The 22375-nt window shown below is 40.1% G+C and overlaps 1 protein-coding gene across 2 annotated transcripts; it reads left to right on the top strand.

Moving 5' to 3' along the window:
• Positions 1-556: 556 nt before the first annotated feature.
• acsbg2 (acyl-CoA synthetase bubblegum family member 2) lies at positions 557-21504 on the top strand. Of its 2 annotated transcripts, XM_041040551.1 has the most exons (16): positions 557-634; positions 951-1100; positions 8503-8632; positions 9439-9560; positions 11415-11686; positions 13170-13258; positions 15102-15222; positions 15807-15887; positions 15988-16137; positions 16431-16607; positions 17020-17201; positions 18159-18401; positions 18529-18746; positions 18934-19073; positions 19655-19901; positions 20239-21504. In XM_041040551.1, exons 3-16 carry the CDS (start codon positions 8538-8540, stop codon positions 20355-20357), a joined length of 2256 nt encoding a protein of 751 aa, XP_040896485.1. In that variant the 5' UTR covers positions 557-634; positions 951-1100; positions 8503-8537; the 3' UTR covers positions 20358-21504. The 2 variants fall into 2 exon arrangements, with proteins under 2 accessions (XP_040896485.1, XP_040896484.1); XM_041040550.1 differs by lacking the exons at positions 557-634; positions 951-1100 and adding an exon at positions 4377-4524.
• The last annotated feature ends 871 nt before the right edge of the window (positions 21505-22375 follow it).

The following is a 22375-nucleotide window of genomic DNA, read 5'->3' as shown; positions in this document are numbered from 1 at the left end:
ATAAGATCACACCTTGTTCTTAAGAAATCTGTTAGGTTTGATCATTTCTTTCAATTTGCTAATCTTAAACTCATCTATAATCAGGCTCCTATGGTGCATTCCTTGGCACAGTTTTCTCAGCTCAGTTTTTTCTATTGTACATGATTTTTTTCTCTTTTTTTTTATGTTTTGCAAGTCTTGCAACTGGCCTTGTCTTCCTGCATTTCAGATCTTCAGCACATGGTGGCAGCATATGTCTATATTGTGACGCAACATAGTGTGCCAGATTAAAAGACCTGACTTTATCAGGTTGCCCTCTGAAATGCTTCACTGAAATATTGGGGATACAAGACAAAATAAGAGTAATCATACCTCTTTCTGATCTTACTATTTTTTTGTTGCTGCAAAAACAGTCAACGGTTAACGATTAATCGGATCAGCTCTAGTGTGAGTGTGCAAGGTGATTGTGTTGTGCCGGAGCTATAAAACAAGACAGGTGACTTCAGCAGGTGCTGCTGCAGCAGCAGTTCAGCCCAACTCGCCATGAATTTGACTCCGCCAGTTAAGTAAGTGCTCACACCTTTCTCTTTCGCTGACACCAACACACAGGTAGATACGTTCCCCGTGAAAAACGAAGAGAGAGCCTCATTTGGCGGTAAGTTATGCCACCTTTTATCGATTATCGGGAGCTAATCTTGTCATCGATCAATCTATTTTAACATCAGTCAAGCACCAAGCCTAATGTTACTGACTTTATCTAGTGAGGTATTTTTTTGTATGTGGCATTTAGATTGAAGTTAATTGTTCCTAAATGAAACCACACCGCCAAGCCGTTTGCTAAGAATAAAAAGCAGCATAGTCTGAGAGTTTAAAGTTAAATTGTTAACGAAGATGGGTTATCATTTTGTCTTGATTTATTTATTTTAAACTAGTTATTAGAATATTTACTAATTTTCTTCCCACTAAACCAGGGAGCGACCCTCATCGAAAAGCGAAGGCGCAGTAGCAGGAGCTGATACGGGGAGATGAGCCCCTTCACCGCCTGTTCCTCAGCTGGTTTTCTCTCCAGAGCCATTGGATCATATACCTTCTGTTTTCTGTCCACAGTCCACACTAAATAGGTTTGTAAATCTGTACAAGATGCTTTAATTGGAAGCTATCCTCATTTTACCCAAGGTAAAACGACTACAAATCTGTTAGCGTTTAACAAAAACATGTCCCGTGAGGCTTTTCCATTGTTAAGCCGTCAATGCCTTCTGGAAGTTGTAGTTTTTAATTTTTTTTTTTTTTTTTTTTTTTTTTTTAATAGAACAAGTAAAACGTGTTCTGCGTGGAAGCGGCATGTACTGGTGGTGGAAAGTAACTAAGTTCAAGTCCTGTCCTCAAGTATAGTTTGAAGTACTTGTACTTTAGTACAAGTATTTCCTCTTTTTGCCGCTCATACTCCACTAAAATTCAGAGGAAAACAGCGTTCTTTTTACTCAGCTGCATTAATAACAAAACATGATCAACAAATAAGTTATAATGTTAAGATTTATTAGTTAATATTTTATGATCCCCATGGGGATATTCACATTACCCAGCAGTATATACAGGAATTTAAATTCTATCTTAAATTCTATCTACCTTCATAAGCTGCAACATTAAAATAATGTAGACATTTATCCAATCCAATTATATATATGCAATATTCTGAAATGGGTCATAATGAGCATGCATAATGAGTATCTTTACAGTGCAGTTGGTATTACTACTTTTACTTAATGAGTAAAATGTGAGTAATTCTTCCACCACTAACTATGTGTTTCCCTTTTATTTGTTGTTCACTTTAGTGCTATACATATTTATATATCAGAAAAAAGTCTACTTATTGATCGCCTGTGTGTAAATGTTGAGTAATTTGTCAATTCAAAGCTCAACATTTGATCAAATTGATAAAGACACTGCAGTATAGCACCACCTCAGCAGAGCGTGGTACGAGAGATGTCATTGACCGGCAGTAACCTCAGTGCAGCGTGGATCAACACTAGACACATCCTGCAGCATTTCAGCTTGTGCGCATGGGTACACCGGATCAGCCGGCCTCTAGCTGTCATGTGATGCTGTGGTGTGGTAGCTCTGCAATTTCAGCTCTCGTGGCAATTGGCTGAGAGAGGTCTTTCTATATTAGCAGTGATGACACACATTTTGTGTAAGTCATGTGAGCATCTACAAACATGAGATATTTAAAGACTGCTCTTAAAATCAACATGACAAAAAGAATATCATATATATCAGGAAAAAAATGGCTGTCACATGCATGTATATGTAAATATATTTTTCTTTCTTTCCTTCTCAAGGGGGAAATTTGCAGGCTCTCCGTTTGAACTACTGAACTACTTGACCTACTGAACTGTGGTGGCAGGAATTTAGGGGATATTGTTTTAAGGAAATTCCTGTAATGTAACCCACTAATGAGACTCTTTCTTAACTAATTGACTAATTTGTAGCAGCAAGTGTAAAAATGAAATGTCCACATTGCTGTGAATCCCCACCCACACTTCCGTCACAGATACAGGCATGTTTACAAAGGGCCATGACCTGTTTTTTTCTTGTCAGTTTTCACAGTTATACAGAAGTACAATGTTTGCCCACAACAAACATTTTTTGTTACGGACAGAGCTCTAAATTGTGTTTCTTCTTCTGCAATCATTTTCTCTCTAGACCTGCTCTCTGTGTTTCAGTACCCAGCATATCAGGTCACTGCTCAGAAGATGTAGAACTAGACATACTAGAAGTACAGGACTGGCTTGTCAGGCTGTGTGATCTGGCTGACAGCTTTGATTTTCAGTCAGAAGGTTCAAATCAGGTTTGCAACCAATGTAGTGAGTTTTCCAGTAGCAGGATTACATTGTGAGAAATTCAGTCCATCGGCAGTAGATTGCTGGTCACTCTGTGACTCACTGGTTTAGATATTTTTTTAAAAAAAATTAAACTTTTGTGATGCAGTCAGAAACGTTTTTATATCTTTCATGTGCTTCAGCATCCACTGTACTAGGATACTATTTTGCAGTGTTGGAGCAAGTATTCAGATCTTGTACAGGAGTAAAAGTGATAATACTTCATTGTAAGAATACTCCATTACAAGTCCTGCACTGAAAATGTTATTTGACTAGATGTATGGAAGTATTGTCACCAATATGTACTTCAAGTGTTGAAAGTAAATGAAATAGCTTTTTTTGCCCATTGTTATTGCCAAGATTATTCAGTTTATTATAGTTTAAGACAAGGGAAAGCAGCAAGTCCTATATCTGAGACCTTGGGGTGGGAGGGTGGTACTGTGAAATGATTGTAGTACAAAGTGTCTAGTATTACAAATACAGATAGGCCTACCTCAAATTTTTACCCTAGTTACATTCTACCACTGCTATTTTAAAATGTGTTGAGCTGCAACGAATTGTTGATTAAATGACAAAATAATCTACAGATGATTCAATAATGAAAATAATCATTATTTTCTCAGTGGTTTAAGTTTAAGGAAGACAGAAGAAGCAAGATCATTGCGCAGTATTTCAATTATGTAGGTCACATGATGTTGGCGTCTTTGCAGCGTGCATAAGGATGATTTCAGCCAGTGGAAAGTCATAAAGCAAAGCCAACACAGCTGCACCTGCAATCTTGCCTCAGAAGCTTTGTCCGATAGTAACCTCAGCCGACATATCTGCAGCGTGCGTTTGACTGTGTGCGCGCTGGGAGTATCTCTGTGGGGGGATGGGTTTGAGTTTCATAGCATCATCTGTCAACAGTGAATGTGGGTGGGTGGGTGTGTGTGTCTGTAATATGTCCGAATGCTGGCCCAAAATGACCGAACTTTTCTACTGGTATTTTGCGAGTTTGATGCAAATTGAATTTACACTGGTACACTGTCTTCAGGAGTCCAATACAATCAAAAGCTTTTCTCTTCTTCTGCCTTCTTGGTCTTTATGCATTAAACAAACTAATCTAACAAAACTAATTAAACAAACTATCGTTTTATTTCTACTTGATCTTAGCATATCATTTTAGTGTGCCCTGCACTCCTGTGGCTTAAAAGATGGACAGTTCGTGGTAAACTAGAAATACTCGATAGATTCAGAGATCCGACGCCGGTTCAAACCGAGGATAAAAACAAACGACTCTAACATCTTGGCTCTCCTGTGTCGTCATAGTCACTCCCCCGCCCCCCCCCCCCATTCATTTGGCTCGCGTGGCCTTATATAGAAAATGGGTCTTGTGGTGTGAGCAATTTCAACCAATCAGATTTCTTTGCCATAGTGATGGGGGGCGGGGAGCTCCGGAAGAAGTCTGGGTGGGGTTTCCAGAGGGGGGAGGAACCGACTGAGCCGGCTGGTGTTCGAAAATGAATGATAGGCGGCACAAGTTGTAGATACAGTGGGCGGTTGGTGTTATTTGTGTGTGTGTTTAGCGGCAAACTGAAGCCACACGGCGTTTTTACAGAAAGGGAAGAGGAAAAGTGAACGATTAAAAACACGACACAGGAAAAGAATTAGTTTCCAGCGATGCAATGTGAGTACTTAAGCTCCATTTACGTTTTCATTTCATATGGCTGAGATGTAGTCCTCTTCCCTTTAATTTTTTTTTTTTTCGGTTTGGAAATGTCTGATTCCCCGGCTTAACCAGTTTCCTGACATTACTTTAACATCAGGAAACGCTAGTTCTTCAGCTTGATAAGAATCGGTAAAGCTAAGATTTAATAATTGTGAGAGGTATGATGTATGGCATCTCATGATAGCATTCGGAGAGCTGATTTCTTGGGTGTAGCCCAACCAGCAGATGTGTGTGTTTTTGCCAGATGACAGCTAACGTTAAAGAGATGCCTTTAAAGCCTTGGCCCATTTTTCTATTAAAGATCTGAACCGGCTCCTAGATATTTGGAACTGGAACAAAACTATTAAATATGGCTTGGTAACTGTACAGCGAGGATGCTGAGGATTACACCCAGGCGTAAACTGCTCCACTGGGGGTGATTTTCAGAGGCAGCAGCTGGCTGAGGAGGCAGATCATTCACAGGATTGATTGGTAGGAATTCACTTGGGTTTTGAATATTAGGTTGAGATAGTCAAGTGGATCTTAGACAAAAAGGAGACACAGCGTGAGACAAAACCGAAAGTAGGGGTGGGGTTCAGTTTGACAGGGGATTAACCTAACAGAAGTTTGCAGGCATGGTGGTATCATGTTGGGGAGAGTACCACGTTTTTGGTTTGGGACAGACACGTTTTTGGTTTAGCATGGGGCTATGATCATTTCTTGGTTTCTTTGAGAAGACATGATGAAACATAAAAGGTTTAAGTGCCATGTTCCCAACTGTTGCTGCATTTTCCCTGTCTGAATGGAACAGCTGTTGCTATGCCAGACACTGCTCCACATTCATAATCCTCTCCTGATTACAGTAATGATGTCAGTTTACGCAGTGCTAAATCCACCAGATAAATCATCCTTGGCGTGAGTTGTATTGCCACATGACAAGCTTCACAAAAATGTGCAAGAAAAGCTGAACAAAAATTCTTTTTTTTTTTTTTTTTTTGGCTTAAAAGAATGTGGAACTGAAATTCCACAAATCGGCAGCTGCCCTGATAACCGATGTATCGTTTCTGTCATTTTTCAAGCAAGCATGGTAGAAAAGCTGCTTCCAGCTTCTCACTTGAAAGGATTTGCTGCATTTCTTTGTCGTATATCTCTGTAAACAATGTTTTGGGGTTTTGGACTTTTGATCAAACAATGATTGTGATGGGAACTTATCCACAGTTCTGTGACATTTCATACACTGAACCATTAATCAATGAAGAAAATGATATTTGGTTGTAGCCCCACAGAGCTATAACAGTAATTAATAGACAATGAATCTGCAGCTATTCTGATAATCAGTTCATTGTGAGACAAATGAGACATTTGAAAACACCAACTTGGATTCTAGGAAACCATAATTGGCATTTTCCAATACTTTCTTACATTTTAGAAATTCGAGAGTTGGAGAAGCTGGTGCAGGGGTCATAAGTGAGGATAGGTAAAAACCTATAACATGGGTGATATCAGGAAACCTCAGCCTTGAAAGAAATTGATGAAATTAAATTTGAAAGTGATAGTGTACCACAACAAGCCGGGCAGAGATGTTATTTTTAGGGAGTGGATGAATCGCACGGTAAGACTTGATGACCAGTGATTGATAGTGCAAGTCATTTGTCACTGCCTGTCAAGAAGCGGGGGGTTGCCACACCAGAGCTAAATCAGTGGCATGCCTTTATTTTTGATCCAAACGTGTTGGGTTCATGTGATGTTAGCTCATCAGAGCAAAATGGACATAGTGTTTGAAAGGAAGAAGGGGAAATAAAAAGGGGGCAAGCAAAAAATAGCCCAGGGTTTTTTTTTTACAGTCTGATATCAAAGACCTTTTCTCAAGTTCAGTGTCACACCCCTCACCCTCCCCATCCCAAGACCAAAACAATGACCCCCATCACACCCCAGTTCATCCCAGACCTGCCTGCCTCCACCCTTAGCTTATCTTCCATTTTATACTGTTAGTAAAACCACATCCACCAACAGCTGTCTTCTTGAGGAATCTGCAGCTGCATTGGAAAGAAGAGGCAAAATAAAATAGCAGCTTAGCACATGTCCGTGAGAGCAGCGGGGAGAACAGCCTGTGACATATGTCTGCTTGGAAGTAACTAGTAACAAGCTGAAGTATCCAGGGTCAGCTGGCTGCTCGCCAACTGACTAAAGTAGAATTTTCAGTTTCATTCCTACCATTTGACATGCAAATGGAATAATCCATTTAACCTGTTTCTGTAATTGTATATTGGAAGGTTTGGTCGGCAGATATGTGTCAAGCTCTAAAGCGAGATGGAAAATATTTTCAGTCCTGCTCTCTGACCTCTCTGGAGCCTGTTTCTTTCCACTTGCTCATCTGTCCCTGACAGGCAAGCCATGATAGGCTCCTGTCACAATAGGGAGACGAAGCCGCTGGTACGTATTTTCAGGGCCCTTAACTAAACATGCCAGACCTGTGATTTACCAAAGAGAAGGGTGGAGACAACAACAGAGGATGGAATGAGAGAGGGAGGGAGTGTCATGGAGGCGTGGGTTTGACGGTGGTCGAGTGTTGATGGTTTATTGTTTAGGAGGTTTTGACATGGTTCCTGCGATGAGGTAATAGCAAAGGCAAAGGTGGATTCTCTCTCCCAGCTCTTTTGAAATGTAAGTGATGCAGGATGAGGCTTTGTTTGTCTTTTGTGCTCTTATATCACAAAATTTAATTTCATAATCATATTTATTTCTTTTCATTTTCATGGCTTTCTTTCAATTTTGAAAGGGTGGAGCAATGTCTTTTTTTTCTTCTTAAAAAAGGTGTTTGTTTACCAAGCACTGACACGAAAGGCTGTCCATTATTCATAGAAGGACAATGATATCTGCAGGCTTTCTGCTTTGGCAGCTAGGCTCCACACGTTCCCACACTGTTGCCACACAACCAAATTTTGTCAACGAATCAGCCATAGTATAGGCAAAGACAGTATTTATTCAGCAGCTCATAAAGTAAGCTATAAAGGTCGATGATAAGCAAGACAAAACTAAACATAGTGGTCTTATTGAGTGATTTCCTGTCAGCATGTTATGTGTTTCTGCCCATTGTAGTTCTGCCTTTTCTGTATTCATTCAGCAGAGGTGAGTTACCATATGTCATTAATATTTAAAGTCATTGACGTCTTGATGAAGTATCTGAATACTGATGTTAGACTGAAACCTGCACAAGAGCCAGTAACATGGATGGGTGTGTAATTATAACCCCAGCTTGTAGTACTCACAAGACTCACACCTGAGTGTGAGTCTTGTGAGTACTACAAGCTGCTGGCTGTCACACGCTGGTGTTACTTACTGTCTTGCAATTAGACCAGTGTTTTTTTTAAGTCATAAGGTATCTTCTCAAAGCTAATGTTCAACATTACATCCCAGTTTGTTCAAGAAGGTTCATAAATAAACACCTGATTTAATCCAGGTTTCTTTAACTTGGCAATAACTGGCCTAGTATTAGTTATTAGAACTGCAGAATTACTAGCTTGGTAGCTGTTTTTGGTAGCTGTTATTTTTAAACATGTTTTTTGTTTAAAAAGGAAAACTCAGAAAGACGACTCAACCTCACTCAGCTTACATATTAACAGTAAAGCACAAAACAGGAACAGGCAATGGGACACTACACACATTACAAAATATGTCTAAATGTTTGTTCATTCCCTTAGGAGATTTTTCTTGATGTAGTTTTTCCTTATTGACAAACTACTTGATACAACATTGAGATCTGGTTTGTGTTGTTTTCTTAGTTACCCTCTTCAGCTGTTTCCTCGTTGTGGATGTTCTTGTCAAATATAGCTAACAAGCCTTGCCACTCCTCTCCTCTCCTCTCCTCTCCTCTCCTCTCCTCTCCTCTCCTCTCCTCTCCTCTCCTCTCCTCTCCTCTCCTCTCCTCTCCTCTCCTCTCCTCTCCTCTCCCGTCAGTGACCTTGTGTGAACCCACTCCTGAAACTGTGGTGATGGAGCCTCCCAGAGCAGACAGCGTCCTGGAGTCTTCCTGTGGTGCAGGAGACAGCGCAGCCTCTCTTGATGACGTCGCTGTGGATACAGCCAAGTATGTCCACACAAAGACACAAAACCACCTTGACACCACTGTCTCCAGGGCTTTGGTACCCAACCAGGGAGTTAGAAGATGAATCTGAGGGATCACATAATAAAATATAAGTTAAAAAATAAAAAGAACACATGCTTTTCTGCTCCATAAATTTGTGTTTAATTTAGAAGATGCTAATCTTTTTTTTTCCTTGTAAAATACAAAATGCTTTACCTCTTCAGGCCTCTAAAATTCTGAAATCATACCTTTGATGAGTCTGGAGTTGACATTGTATTGCTTTTAAATAATTGTCAAATCCAGTGAGTATAAATGAAATAAAAGTACCTTAGGTTCTAAAGGAATATTTACAAGTGAGATTTTTTTTACTAAGATTTGAATATGGGTGTGATGATAGGGAAATTACAGGATGCAGATAACAGCCACCCACCCAGGCTGAAGCCTCAGATCTCACTAGTGTTTGACATAATACTAGTGTGCAGTCTCATTCTGTGTTGTATTACATTCCTGTCAGTGTAATCACTTCTGCCGCATCCTTGAAGCTTTAATTTAATGTAATAATGATATAAACTTAAAGTTTTGAGTTATGAGTGTTTGCAAGGTCTATAGTCAAGGTGAGCAACATGTGCTGCCTGGGTGATGATGAGTTTAGCAGTGGGTCGAGAGCCAGAGTTTTCCCTTATGACTTAGTGCAGGGTCAGGTTATTTTCCTCTGATTATTCCTGAGGACTTGGCAGTTTGAACAGTCACTTTGGGAATTCATTCACGTGTGTTAAGTGACGTGTTTTTTGTCCTCTTTGTTTCTTTAGTGAGTCTTCAGAGGAAGAGTCCACAGGGGAAAGGGAAGAGGAGATTGGTGCCCCTAATGGAGTCACCAGCAGCACCAAGACTACAGAGGTCCCTGCTGGGCAGACCTCAAACACACAAACAGGTGAGGGCTGAAGGAAATCCACGTGTTTACTCTTTCTTCGTCCCACCCTAAACTCTAACATTTGTGAGGGAGGTGCCGTCGGATTAAAATAAAATTATATTCAGTGATCTACAGACAGAATGAGGCTCTCATTCATATTCTTATGTTAGATCCGGTCACTGTGGCTCTAGTCGCTGAAGTCAGCACTAGTGAATGTGTTTTTTTTTCCAGAGGAAGCAGACCAAACAGAAGTGAAAGAAGTCCACATTCTTTGGCAGAACAAACTTGACTTTCCTTTTCCTGCCTTCAAACTCCACTTTGACATTCCTTCCTGCTTAAACCACTGAGGGAAAAGTCCTGGTACATGCACCACTTATTCCACTTATTGTTAACTTTCTGAAAAGCTCATCTTGGACTATGACATGAGGGCTGACTACTAATAATAACTATCATGAAAAATCATGGTGGTGGAGCAGTAACTCCCTTAAACAAGTTATTATATTGGTTTGGTTTCACAGGAATATACATATATAAATTATACATATATATAAAATCATCTTCTCAGTTTTTTATGTAAAGTTATTGAGTAAAACATAATTAAATTGAAATACCATCATCTCTGCTGCTGGGTGAGTCTTCCATGGTAAAAGATTGACCGTCCTGCTCTACTAACAGCTCTCTGTGCTGATAACAAGCTGCTTGCATCTGGTCATAAATCCGCCATCCTTTAGTTCCTCTGTCCACAATATGACCCCATCGTATATTCAAAACATCCTGCTGGCCGCTGGGTCAGTGACACATCTTTCTTCCTGGTTGTAGAAACACAGCATGAAAAATTAGTTTTCCTTCAAGGAAATCTGCTGTTCATTGACAACTTTCATTTTTGTAGCTCTGGCAATAGATTCTGTCGCTTATGGTGATTTTGTACTTGATTTCAGAAAGTGGCGACATCACAAAAATGAGGTCCAGTTAGGCAAGAAACAACCAGGCAAGACGATCATAAGGGTTGTAAACAAAGCAACAGTTAATCTAAACCACTTTGTTTAGGGTTAAAACTGAAGGGCAGGGCACTGAAAATGAAAACTATGCGTGTGAACAACTATAAGAAATTGTTCAGTCAGTCTATAAATCCATGGGTGTTTTCTGTGATTTTACTTTTGTTTTCTCTTCCAGGTAAGTTTGACTAACAAAGTTTTTTTATGATCATCTGACAGCTCATGTTTCTGAGGTCTCAGCAGATGCTATCATAACCAATAAAACCAACTGCCAGGACTACTAAAATACAACCCTGTATGACCCAACAAGTCATAATAAATCATAGTTTTTCTTTAACAAAAATTTAAAACAACTTAAGATTAATATTTCTTCTTACACCACACACCTTTACCATAACAGCTGAGCTGAAAATGTATGTTTTTTTTGTTTTTTTTAAAAAACCTAACCTAAAACATATACATTTTCATTTATGTTAGAAGTATGTAAACAAAATTCATATTAGCTGATAAATCATCAGATTGAAACCTAGCCAACCTGAAGTAATGAAGTAATGACTTACCGCTGTTCATTTGGAGATCGCTGTTCATCCTCTGTGACTGAGCCTGGCACGTTTGCCAAGGGCTCAGATTAGGCTCGCTCATTTGCTCATTGGTCCATGCTTATTTTGTAACTTTAATGTGGAGCCAGAGGGCGAATTGTATCCCATCTAATGTGACAAATGCAGGGTGTTTGTCATGCAGGTTGAAATTCACGTGGAGATGAGAGGGTAATCCAGCAGATGTTTTTTTGGAAAGCAGTGGAGTGAAAAGTTCAGTCCCTGAAGCTTTTTGACAAACCTTCGCTCATTTATCCGAACGCACTTTTTTTCCTGTCTTCCAGTGAACGCTCAGCGCCCAAACTCCTTGTCGGTGCCGGCAGCAGCAGAGCCCAGCCTGTGGACATCACAGGGCGATGCGGAGGTGAAGCTAAGGATGGAGGACTCTGGCCTGGCCGCTGAACCCCCCCTCACTATCAACCAAATGTTCACCTCAGCCGTGGAGCGCTTTGGTGACTATACAGCTCTGAGCTGGAAGGAGGGCGAGCAGCAGAAGAGCCTGAACTACAAAGACTACTACCAGGACTGCCGCACCGCCGCCAAGAGCTTCCTCAAGGTAGTTTTTTTTTTTTTTTTTTCATAGGTTCAAATTTTCTGTCATTTTCTAGACCAAACAACTAAACAGCTCGTTTGGAATAATAGTCAGATTAATCAATAATGAAAATAATCATTAGTTGCAACCGTACAAAGAAGTTATTCTAGAATTAATTAGTTGCAGCTCCTACACATAGTGACTGATGCTTAATATGTGGCCTATATAACAGATTATATTAAGTTCTCTGTGAAATGTAAGTTTGTTTTTTTTTACACCCAGAAAAGTTAAACATTTGCAGGTTCGTGGGTGGATATATTTGCCACATGGCGTTGCTCAATTAGAGAAATTCCCCAAAAACATCTCAATTACACAACACCTGAATGACGAGTGACAAGAGAATTATCTGTACAGTGAATACTCTTACTCAGACAAAAGCACTTTAGTTTCTATCCACCCTCACGACCGTTGTCCCTCCTTATCAAAAGTTCTAAGATTTCTGTTTGGTTTTAAACAGTCGACTCTGTTGTCATTGTTTTGAAGTCTTGCACTTGATTTCAAGCCAAGTCGGTCTAGACGACGCACGGCGCAGCACGAAGGAGTCGGGCTGAAATGTCAGCCAGACAGGGAGGCAGCTTAGGACAGGCCTCAGCTGTTCACACAGGACAGAGCATGTTATTGTTTATTGTGAAACTCAACACTGTTAGTCAGCATGGAGACTGACATACTGACACACGTCTCTCTGTACAGTGAACACGCAAACTAATCTGAACCCGACTCTGAGCTCTGTTAGGTCAACACTGGGGTTATGTCCCTATCTGCAGGAGCTGAGCCTCAGATGTCAAGCCTCATATTATTTTCCAACTACTGTTATTAAAGACCTTATGAGTTATATTAAAAAAAACTCACTGCTGTTTCTAGGTTGGTATCAGTTTGTACTAATTACCTTGTGTATGTTTGCCTGCATAGCTGCTTCCATAGTAACAGCTGCTGTGGCAATGTGCTTTGGGCAGCCCAGAGCTCTGATCATTCTGTAGATCAGCAGATCTGCTCTTCAAATTTTTCAGGAAGAGAGACAAACTTAAAGTTAGACTGATATCAGTGCATTTTTCATGAGACGAGGACACGATTTTTTTTTTTTTTTTTGGTCCTAACTTGCATCTGAAACTTAAAGTTTCATCTTAAAACATATAGATATGTAATTTTTTTTTTCAGATTTCACCTGACAACAGCAATGTTTACACTGCATGTTTCTAACTAAGGAAACATTAACTTGGTCAAGGACCTATGTTACCTGTCAGTTAAAGTCAGAAATGTCACTAGAAAATATTAAAAAATACTTTGACTAAAAAAGAAAAAGAAAAAAAAACAAACATGAAAACTTCCTAAATGATTAAGTGGAAGCTGAACACTGATTTTGGATATGCAGGATATCCCAGTGTTATTTGCTATTTTTACAGTCTGTTATTTTGTTTATACTGAAGAAGATGGGTTTATCTTTTTACAGCTCGGTTTGCAGCGCTACCACGGCGTCGGCATCCTGGGCTTCAACTCGGTGGAGTGGTTCGTTGCTGACATTGGAGCCATCTTGGCAGGGTGAGTTTCATCTTCATCTCTAAATTAGTGAGTTTATGTAACTGTCAGAGACGAGGTCAATGTTCCTTCACTCAGGGCATTGAGTGTGCGTGTATATACGTGTGTGTGTGTTTTAATTTGTTTATGTGCATGTCCGAGTGATGCAATCCAAGACTTGAAATACAAGTACACAGTGACACAACACTGAATCTCATCCAGTTCAGCACAGAGCCTCTTCACATGGTTGATTAATTATAGCGCCATGCTAAACAGGAAGCTGAGGGACAACAGTGGTGAAAACTACGGTAAGCAGTTGGGTACATTTACTCCAGTACTGTACTAAAGTACATTTTTGATGTACTTGTACTTGAATATTGCCATTTTAAGTTACTTCATACTTCTGCTCCACTTTATTTCACAGAGAAATCGTTTTGAGGACCAAATACATTTTCCAAAGAGCAAAAACCGGATATAAATTTGTATATCAAAACTTTTTTTTGGGGGGGGGGGGGGGGGGGGGTCATCTTATGACCCCTCAAATATAGTGACTCCTTGTAACGGGGGCTGACCCTAACCACTGCACTGAACTAGCTAACTGCTTGAGTAGCTACAGCAGTAAACTCCTGATCAGACATTGATTCATCAGTATAAAGAAACAATGTGGTTTTATCCAAGTAGTTTTACTTAATTACACTTTTGAATGCGGGACTTTTACTTGTATAATGGAGTATTTATACATTGCTGTGTTGGTACTTTTATTTAAAGGTTTTGGGTACTTTTTCTACCACTGAAACTTATCACATAACTGTAATGATAAGCCCCTTTGTTTTCATGATTGCATAAATATCCAGCGTGAATGGCCTCAGCAGAAATGAAACCTCTTAGCAGCTCTTCATTTAGCGAGCTAAAAGGGACCAAGAAATCGACTCCGTCTGAGAAACCGAAACCCTGCAGCGAACTAAGAACCTCACCCATTGATTGGTCAAGGACAGATTCGCTGCAGCTGAGCTGCTTACATCACGAAACATCTGTTGTGTGACATTAGTTTTTTTTCTTGCCATCTGTCCAACTGAACCGTGATTAGAGACACTTTTTCCATTTACAGCAATTTTTGGAGGGCTGACTACAAGAGTGCATTGAGGGAAGTCACTTTGTTACTCAGAGGATCAGTACATACATTTATCTTGTGTGCTAACATTCAATTCCTCTCTTGGAGCCTAAACACACACACACACACTGATACTGTGTGCGGATTCCCCAGATTACCACACCTACTCACTCTCACAATAACAGTGGAGAGAAACTACCGTCAGCTCGTCAAACTGGTCCTGATGAACCAAATCACAGCTTGGGTTTGATAGAGTTAGTAGGAGACTTACGTTTCTGCAGATCATGCTGGAAAGCAAAAGCACAACTGAATCAAGTCTTGCTGGTCTTACTTCCCATTAGAAGTGGATGGTAGGGCAGGTAGTTTCTGTTGTCCCGTCATTCCTAGGAAGGAGGCAGTTAAAAAACAAAACATCAGACATGACAAACAAGTGTACATAATTTTTTCACCAAGATTTTGTGCGTTGTCTTCCACCTAAAGTCTCCTAGTGAGTGAGGTTAATGAAAGCAGTATAATTATAAGAAAAGTTAACCTTGTACAGATGGATTTAGGTCTGATCAAAGTTGAGAGCGCTTATGATGGAAATGGTTTTAGGACATCAGGTCTCACTGTTCTATGGCTATGAATATCTCATATAGCAGGTCTTTATATATACAAGACCTTCCAGAATATTGCAAGAGCAGAGCTTCACCTGCGTCACTGTATCTGTAAATGTAAAAGGGAAACCACTAACTTTGACTCTATTATCTGTTGCAGTGGTTTTGCTGTGGGGATCTATACCACCAACTCTGCTGAGGCGTGTCACTATGTAGCAGAAAACTGCAAGGCCAATGTCATCGTGGTGGAGAACCACAAACAGCTGCAGAAAATCCTTCAGGTCAGAATTAATTACTGTACACTGCAATGAGATACTGTCCACATCTATGAACTGATGATACACACATAAATATGACTAGTGTTTTCTGTTCAGGTGTGATCACAATCAGAAAAAAATGAGCATGTTTTTATAAGCTGAAGCAAGTAGATTTGTATTTGTATCCATTTGTTGCCACCATTTCTTAAACATATAATTAAGGGACTATTCAGAAACACGACTTGGATCCTGTGATGCTGTGTCCCAGTTACAGCACATATTACATACTTATTTTACAATACTTGCCCCGTTACATGAATTGAGCTGGCACTTTGGATTGTCACCGCAAGTTAAACCGAAAGAAGCAAGAGCAAAATGTTTCTTCCAAAAATATAGACGTTAATTTTGGTTTTCCTGGTTGTTGTTGGAGCCGTTTCACCACCGTCCACTATTAGTTTAAATTTTTTCCAGCTGCAGAAAATTATTTTTCTTCTTCTTTTGTCATAAAATAATAATAAACATTTGTAGCAGTAGTGTGGAAATTACACAAGTCATCTCTGACTTTTCCCTGTCAGTACGTACTAATATTATATTCTGTTTGTTCACAGATTGAAGACAAGCTTCCACACCTAAAAGCCATTATCCAGTACAAAGATGCACTAAAAGAGAAGAGGCCCAATCTGTACACAGTAAGTACACTCTATTTATGACAAGACCAGATTTTGAAAGGATTTTAGCTTTTAGCTCAAGACGCATCATTTAAGTAATTTTTTTGTTATTGTACCACAGTGGGCGGAGTTCATGGAGCTCGGCCGTGACGAGCCTGACGCTCCCCTCGATGCGATTATCTCCAGCCAGAAGCCCAATCAATGCTGCACGCTCATCTACACCTCAGGAACCACAGGCCAGCCCAAAGGAGTCATGCTGAGCCATGACAATGTAAGTATCCGAAATTAGTTTTTTCTTCTCTGCTTTTCCCATTAGTCATCTCACAACCCCTCAGATTTATCCTACAGCCATTTGATGGATCGGAAATTTTAACTGGATCAGCAAAAACTCAATGCCTTTGTCACACGTATTTCATTCTTGCCAAAGTTCACTGAATCATACATGGTACATTCACCCTTGTTTCTGTGTCTTGTAAAAAAAAAAAGGTGTCTCCATGTGACCTCCCAGACGTAAAACTATTTAGATTCATCACATTAACTGCGTTCGTCTCTTCTTCCCCTCAGCTAACATGGACCGCGCTCTCCACCAGCCGTCACGTGCGCCTGACAGACGCCACCCAGGCTCAGGAGTCAGTGGTTAGCTACCTGCCGCTCAGCCACATCGCGGCTCAGATGGTGGACATCTGGGTCACCATGAAGGTCGGAGGGGCGACCTACTTCGCTCAGCCAGATGCTCTCAAGGTGAGATACAACATTTGCCTTTATACATGGTGAACGCTACACAAATATGTGGACACTCGAAACATAAGCTGAGTTGTCATTTAATTAGGTACACGTGTACAGTCCAGACAACTGCAAGTTCTGCTGTGAACTTCTATAATGGTCGTAATTAGTGATTAGACGCAGATTACCGATGTTCCATGAAAGTTAAGGAAATATCCTGAGGAGCGATGCACATGAGCATGTTACACAAAGGCTTCTTTGTTTCTTTTTACTTTCATGCAGTATCTTTTCACAGTCTTTGCTTCATGTTGCGGTGGCAGATTTAATTTTTTCTGCTCATTTTCTTTCCATGCGAGCTGCAAACTGCATGTGGTTTTATGCATAATCCAAAGTCTTCAGGAAGTAATAGTATTCTGTCTTCTTTCATTAGGGCTCTCTGGTAAACACCTTGAAGGAGGTGCGTCCCACAGCTTTCATGGGCGTCCCGCGTGTATGGGAAAAGATGCAAGAGAAGATGAAATCTGTCGGAGCAAAGTCTTCGACTGTGCGCAGGAAAGTGGCTGCCTGGGCCAAAGATGTCGGTCTGCAGACTAATCTCTCCAAGCTGACCCAGTATGTTTGTGTTATGAAATTACAACTTTATTTAGATGGGGATGAATCATTTCCTCAGAGGTGGGGAGTTCCTATTCCATATTGAAACTGCTGAACTGAATTCTTTTGGGTGGGCGTGACATTTTTATTCTTTGGTACCTGTGATTTCCAAATAACTTCCGAGAAGACTTCGGCATAGTTTCCACAAAAAAAAAAAAAAAAAAAAAAAGAGCTGGTATTTCGCTGTATGTGTGTAGGGTGTGTTTTTATCTGCCGATCATCCTGTTAGTTTGAAAACCGAAACTAAAGAATTTCCAGGGCAGCTGAAACTACAAGTAAGCATGGGATTCATCCAATATGCAGCAGAAATGTCAATTTAAAGGATATTTACCGATTACCAAGTGAATTTATAAGGTATGGCAGCTCAGAGTCATGGAGAATTTTTGTTTGTCTCTCGAAATTCTGATGGATGCCGACGTCTGTTTTTCAAACTTTTTTTCTTTTATGACACAACTGACTAGTTTTTGTTTTTTTGTTTTTTTAAACTAAACAAGCTACTTAAAACTTCTTACATTTCCCTGAAATTTAGTAATTGGGCAGGTCTTTCTTGGAAATATCCTACAGCTAATTAACAGCTAATTTATAGGAAATGAAAAAAAGTTTTGCGGAAGTTAGCTGGAAAAATACAGGACTCAGGATGAAGTGTTTTCAAGTTTCATTGTTTTTAAACTTGACAATAAAAACTTGAAAAACTTGAGTGTTATCTCTTACATGAAACCACTGGTTGTAGGCTGTAAGGCTGTGAATATTTTGCTCTCTTTAGTATTGCCTCCATGTCATTTTTGGGTATATTAGTTATATAGAAAGACATAATTTCTCAACTCTTGGACACCTGATATTTGATGTGATTGATAATCTAAGACCAAGTCTTGACGCACACTAACTGACCCTGGCTTTTTTTTTCTTTTTTTTCTTTAGAAACGGAGCAGTTGGCCGCACGCCGTTCAGCTATCACATAGCCAGAAAGCTTGTGTTCAAAAAGGTGCGTAAGGCCCTGGGCTTGGACCGCTGCAACAAGTGCTACACAGGCGCTGCACCTATCACCAAAGACACTTTGGAGTTCTTCCTCAGCCTGGATATTCCTCTGTACGAGCTGTACGGCATGAGTGAGAGCACCGGACCTCACACCGTCTCCCTCCCTGATGCCTTCAAGCTCACCAGGTACATTTTTTCTTTTTACATCAGTGTAATAAGACAGAATTTCTTTATATCGTCAAATCAGAGCCAGTTCAAATCACATGCTTGAGAATGGTGAATTAGAAAAAAAAAATGTGTTTTTGTCCGGCAGCTGTGGTAAAGAGATCCCAGGGTGCAAGACGAAGCTGCACAACCCAGACGAGGAGGGAAACGGGGAGATCTGCTTCTGGGGTCGCCACGTCTTCATGGGTTACCTCAACATGCCTGAGAAGACGGAGGAGGCTCTGGATGCAGAGGGCTGGCTGCACTCAGGTGACCTGGGAAAACACGACGAGAGCGGATTCCTCTTCATCACAGGGAGAATTAAAGGTACTTATTCTATATTCCCTGTGGAGCTAGACCACACTCAGACAGGTGTATGTTTAAAAGAAAGGTTCGCTGTTTATCCGTGTAGATTCTCTTTTCACAGCCTTGAATCACTTTAGAGAACACATTTTCTGATCGATCATAGCCGTCTGTTGCTTAACCTTTTGCGTGTGTGTGTATTTGATTTTAGAGCTGATCATCACAGCTGGAGGAGAAAACATCCCTCCTGTTCCCATCGAGGACGCGGTGAAAGAGGCCGTGCCGCTGATTAGCAACGCCATGCTGATCGGAGATAAGAGGAAGTTTCTGTCTATGCTGCTCACCATTAAGGTAAAGACTTAGAGGCTGTAGTTTAATCTATAACAATGAATCACTGTTTATGAGCTCTTCATAGACTTTGTATGTGAAATTTTAAATTTGGAAAGTGTCTATAGCTGTCATGATTATTGTGGGGTAAAAAGCACAGCATTGTGAGTAAGTGTGCTTAGTTTCTCTGCAACACCAGAGAAGGAAGCTGCAGCAGGTTTTTAAACAGAGTGAAGCAGCAGATGGAGACTGAAGATGTAGCAGCACCGTATCTGAGACAAGTATTTCAAAACACGAGTGGCTCTGAGCCTCATAAACATCCAATCTTTATACCTCTTTATCTAAAAGTAGAGTTCATGTCTATCGTGACTGATAGTGTAGCAGAGGGAGATTTCCATCACCAGTAAAAAAAAAAAAAAAAAAAATTCTTAGACATTTGATTTCAAACACTGCCATCTAGTGGCCTTTGACTGCAGAAGCAAGTAAAGTGATCTTCAAAAAATAAGTGTTGTATTAACACATGAAACTACATGAACAAGAAAATGAATATTAATGAAAATATTATTCAATAAAAATAAAAACTTTTAACACGTTTGTCTCTCCAGTGCCAGGTGAACCCCGAGACAGGCGATCCAGAGGACGAGCTGTCACCAGAGGCCGTGGAGTTCTGCAGGAGGCTGGGCAGCAACGCCACGCGTGTTTCTGACATCGCAGGCGGCAAAGACCGGGCGATCCACACCGCCATCCAAGAAGGAATCAACAGAGTCAACCAGAATGCAACCTCCAACGCTCAGCGCATCCAGAAGTGGATCGTTCTGGATCAGGACTTCTCCGTTGGTGGAGGAGAGCTGGGTGAGTGTGACGTGAACGCCAAGTGTGCTGGGCGAAAGGATGTTTTGTTTTCATTTGTGACAGAACAGATTTCCATGTTAACAACTTGAGGCATCCGTGCTTCTTCCATAAATTAAACACCAAGTCGGATGTCGGAGCTCTCCGAAAAATCAGTTTCCCAGTTGTAAAACACGGCTTGGACACTGACGTTGACAACGCAGGTTTTAGCCTTAAAATGCAGCCAAGTTAAAGATGGAGCAGCAGCCCCAGTGTGTCGTACAACTGAGTTTGTTTCAGTGTTTAAACAAACACAAAAAGGCAAGTGTTTAACAATATGAAATCTGTGCTTGTTACACAGGTCCTACCATGAAGCTGAAGCGTCCGGTGGTGCTGAAGATGTACAAGGAGCAGATTGAGAACTTTTACAAAGAGCTGGCGACTCCGACGACTCCTGACAACCCGCTGCCTCCCAAGTAGAGCTGCTCCTCCACCTGCAGGGAGATCCAGACTGTCTGTTAACATGCAGACACACTCCACCTCATTCGTGCAACCTCTCTCTGTCGCCATCGTTTGTTTTTTTTTTCCTCTTGTACACGTTCTGATTGCCTTAATTTTTTTTTTCATTTTTGTTCTGTCTTGGTTTACATTTGTGGCAAGAGAATTGAGAAGAAGCCATTGTAAAATAGCTTTATGATTTTGAAGATTCAATAAGCTGAATTCAACTATTTATTTGTGTTATTGGAATGAGCACTAATATCCGATAGATGAAGTGGCAGCAGCTGTATGTAAGAAGAATTTATTGTGCTGTAATACTTGAGGGAAAAAACAAAAAAAAACGAAAAAACGACATCAAACAAAGACAACGCATTTATAGGATTTTTGAAGGAGTAATTTGTGTTTTTTGAATATGTTTTTCTTTATTTATTTTCAGTCTGCCAAAGTTTACATGGGCATATAGAGCTTCAAATGAAGAAGCATTTCTAAGAAAACACTTCATATGAAAATTCAGCAACCATATCAAATGTTTACTGGCCTTTTACATGTACTTGGTGGTTTTTCTCTGCTCTTTACCAGCCTGGGTTTAAAGACAATAATCATTTATTTTGTACACGAGTTCAAAAAAAGTCAAATGTTTTTCTTCAAAGGTAGACGCAGCCGTAGACACGAATAGAAGTTTATCTCATAAATAAGCATCCAAATTGCGTTTTTCATGCTGTGTGAACACGTCATTTAAGCCATACATTTTGCTTTTTGTAACTGTAAAGTCAAACTGTTGTTCTGTGTGCCGACTCGTTGCAGCCTACACACCCGCCTGGTAATGTTGAAACGTTTTCTAAACAGTCCGTCTGTGTGTAGACCCGCTGTGATTTTGTCAATTGTATTGTAAATACCTTTTGCCTACATGTCTCACTTATCTTTATTTAATTTTATGTTATGTTTCGGTTGATTTTTTTTTTTTTTTTAAAGCCTAGAAATCTCAAAAAAAAACAAAAAAAAAAGAAAGTTTTTGCACTCGCATACTGATAATGTGTAACAGGATTGGAAAATGTACATAATTTAGGTGAGAAAGGCAAATATATCAGTCGCATTAAACTGCCCTTATTGGTCTGTCGCCATACCTTATGCATCAAATATATAAATGTTCAAATACTCAAGGTTTTAACACAGTGACAACGTCTTTGGCCTCTTTGAAGACATTTCAGACAGAGGAAGGAAGCTGAAAGGTGTTATTGCACTCCAAAGAGCTGATTCATGTACATGAAGTGACTGTATTTAAGCATATCATAGGAATTTGTAGCATTCTGATGGTTTAAAGTGATGGCAGTTTTGATGGTTATGGCTCGTTCGAAGCAATTAAAGTTCAGGGTAAACGAAACAGTGATGTTGTCGCGTGTATAAAGTTAAATAAGGAAATGACGGTGATTCAGTGAGTCTGGGCGAGTGAGTTTCTTGCTGTCTTGATTTCTTTCAGCTACATACGTAAATGAGAAGCTGGAGCAGTTTCACAGCCTGTACTTTCTAATTATTAAGAACTGTGTTGCTGAAATGTTGCTTCTGTAAAAGCCCATCCTCAAACAGTTCACAGAGAGCTCACAAGACCCCAGACAGGAAACTGGATCTACCTGACCCTAAAGAGCTGTTTCTGTTTAAAAAAAAAAAAAAAATATATATATATATATATATATATATATATATATATATATCAGGGTTGAAAGATGGAAGCTGGAGATAAAGGAGAAAAGCGAAGCAGGCCTGTTTCTGTCGACAGAACTGTGAATGTGTGTGTGTGATCAGTTAAGGAATAAACGATTACGCTGATGTGTGTCTTTTTTTTTAAGTGTCTGGCAGCTGTTCAACGTGACGCGATATCTCTAATTCAATGGAGTATAAGTAAAAAAGTAGCATGAATGTAGTTGGTAGATTTAAATACTCTGACTTAGAGAAACTGTTGCTCTGTTGCTTAGATCAGGTTCAGCTGACCCAGAACGTACAGG

The sequence above is a fragment of the Toxotes jaculatrix genome, chromosome 6, assembly GCF_017976425.1.
Source record: "Toxotes jaculatrix isolate fToxJac2 chromosome 6, fToxJac2.pri, whole genome shotgun sequence".
In the NCBI taxonomy this organism is placed as follows: Eukaryota; Metazoa; Chordata; class Actinopteri; family Toxotidae; genus Toxotes; species Toxotes jaculatrix.
This window is presented reverse-complemented; position numbering and strand designations above follow the sequence as displayed.

Coding starts and splice junctions, on each gene's coding strand:
- acsbg2 (XM_041040550.1), top strand. Junction 13,259..15,101: donor ATTGGAGCCATCTTGGCAGG/GTGAGTTTCATC, acceptor TATCTGTTGCAG/TGGTTTTGCTGTGGGGATCT. Junction 15,888..15,987: donor AGAGGCCCAATCTGTACACA/GTAAGTACACTC, acceptor ATTGTACCACAG/TGGGCGGAGTTCATGGAGCT.